General features: G+C 43.3%; 1 protein-coding gene across 1 annotated transcript; it reads right to left on the bottom strand.

Moving 5' to 3' along the window:
* Positions 1-703: 703 nt before the first annotated feature.
* On the bottom strand, positions 704-1,210 carry LOC140859390 (ubiquitin-conjugating enzyme E2 7-like). The gene has a single exon (XM_073261040.1). It carries the CDS (start codon positions 1,208-1,210, stop codon positions 704-706), a length of 507 nt encoding a protein of 168 aa, XP_073117141.1.
* Between the last annotated feature and the right edge of the window lie 216 nt (positions 1,211-1,426).

Here is a 1,426-nt window from a genome sequence, read left to right as displayed (position 1 = left end):
GGTGGGGCAGTGGTATTCTAGGAGCCAAGTATTTTGGTAGGAGGAGATGGTTTATTTTAGAAGAGCGATCAAAAAACTAGATCTTGTGAATGGCAAGTATCTAATGCCTATCGGCTAGAACTAGAATGCCTATGTAAAATTTATTGTTAACTAGGGAATATTCTGGTAATTGGAGATTGAGATCTCAACTCTGGCTGAGTGTATAAGGTCTCTTGTATGGTCACAAGAGGCCTAGGTTCTTTCCACTAATTTTAGTTAGCAATAGAGGAGAAAAAAAAGATTTGGAGATCATATTCGATAAGACATCTAACAAAAAATAAGAAAATATTTTCTCTCTCCATCTCCGATAGATTCAATTGAATAGAATTCTCATCCACGGTGATATAATTAAGAAAAGCAGAAAGAAGGTTGCAATATTTTCTAACAAAAAAATAAAAAAAATATTTTTGCACTTTCTTCCACAAGTTTCCGCATAAAAGATTTCATCATCAGGAAACCAATAAATAAAAATTAAAGCCTTCTCACATGATCAAAATCCCGTAGAAATTATAATATTTATTTCACCGTATCTTCTTTCCCTGCCGACGAGAAAAATTCCTCCTAAAAACAAAAATTTATTAAATCATATAACTACTAAACCGAATTAGATAATAACAATCGTGGAACAAAATTGGTTATAGGAACCGACAAAACCCTCAACCGCTCACAGCATTTCCTGAGACCTCCTTACTATGCGAGCAACCTTCTTCCTGAACGCATGTCTCCTCTCCCTCCACTCGATCGCAGCGTCCACATTGGCCGGCGACTCAACGTTAGGGCTCGAAAGCATGGAGATGACGCTTAGAATTATGGTTGTGACGGTGTGCACGGGCAACCACCGCTCGCTGGCCTTCTCGTAACCATGCGGGTCGTCGCCAGGGGCATGCAGGATGGAGATGCACACGCGCCCGTCGGTGTACACGTTGGGATGCCACATCTCCGACGTGAAGCGGACCTCAGGCGGGCTGTTGGGGTAGTTAGGTGGAAACGTCATCACGACGTCGAACACGCCACCTTCGTAGATGGTGTCGACGGGACCAATGATGGTCACCTTCCACTCGAAGATGTTGTTCTCATCGACGAGGCCAGCGGAGAAGCCTTCTACGGCGTTCCGGTAGAGCTCCTTGAGCTGTTTTTGGAGGAGGAGTTTTGCATGGGTCTCGGTGGCCATGAAGAGATGCTAGGGATTTGGGCTTGGAAGGGTAGGGGATTGCAAAGAGAGGACTCAGGTCGTGGTATATTTATAGGGATGGCAAACGCCCGAAGTTTCCTAACAGAGGACCAGACACGTTCCTACAACAATAAGGATTGTGAGTCATAAAAGGAGACGATTTTGATTAGTTTTCATATCAGTCATACACGTCATCGTCGGGATCCTAATCAAAAA

This window comes from Elaeis guineensis, chromosome 7, assembly GCF_000442705.2.
Source record: "Elaeis guineensis isolate ETL-2024a chromosome 7, EG11, whole genome shotgun sequence".
Taxonomy (NCBI): domain Eukaryota; kingdom Viridiplantae; phylum Streptophyta; class Magnoliopsida; order Arecales; family Arecaceae; genus Elaeis; species Elaeis guineensis.
The sequence above is the reverse complement of the archived record's forward strand: the minus strand, read 5'-3'. Positions and strand labels throughout refer to the sequence as shown.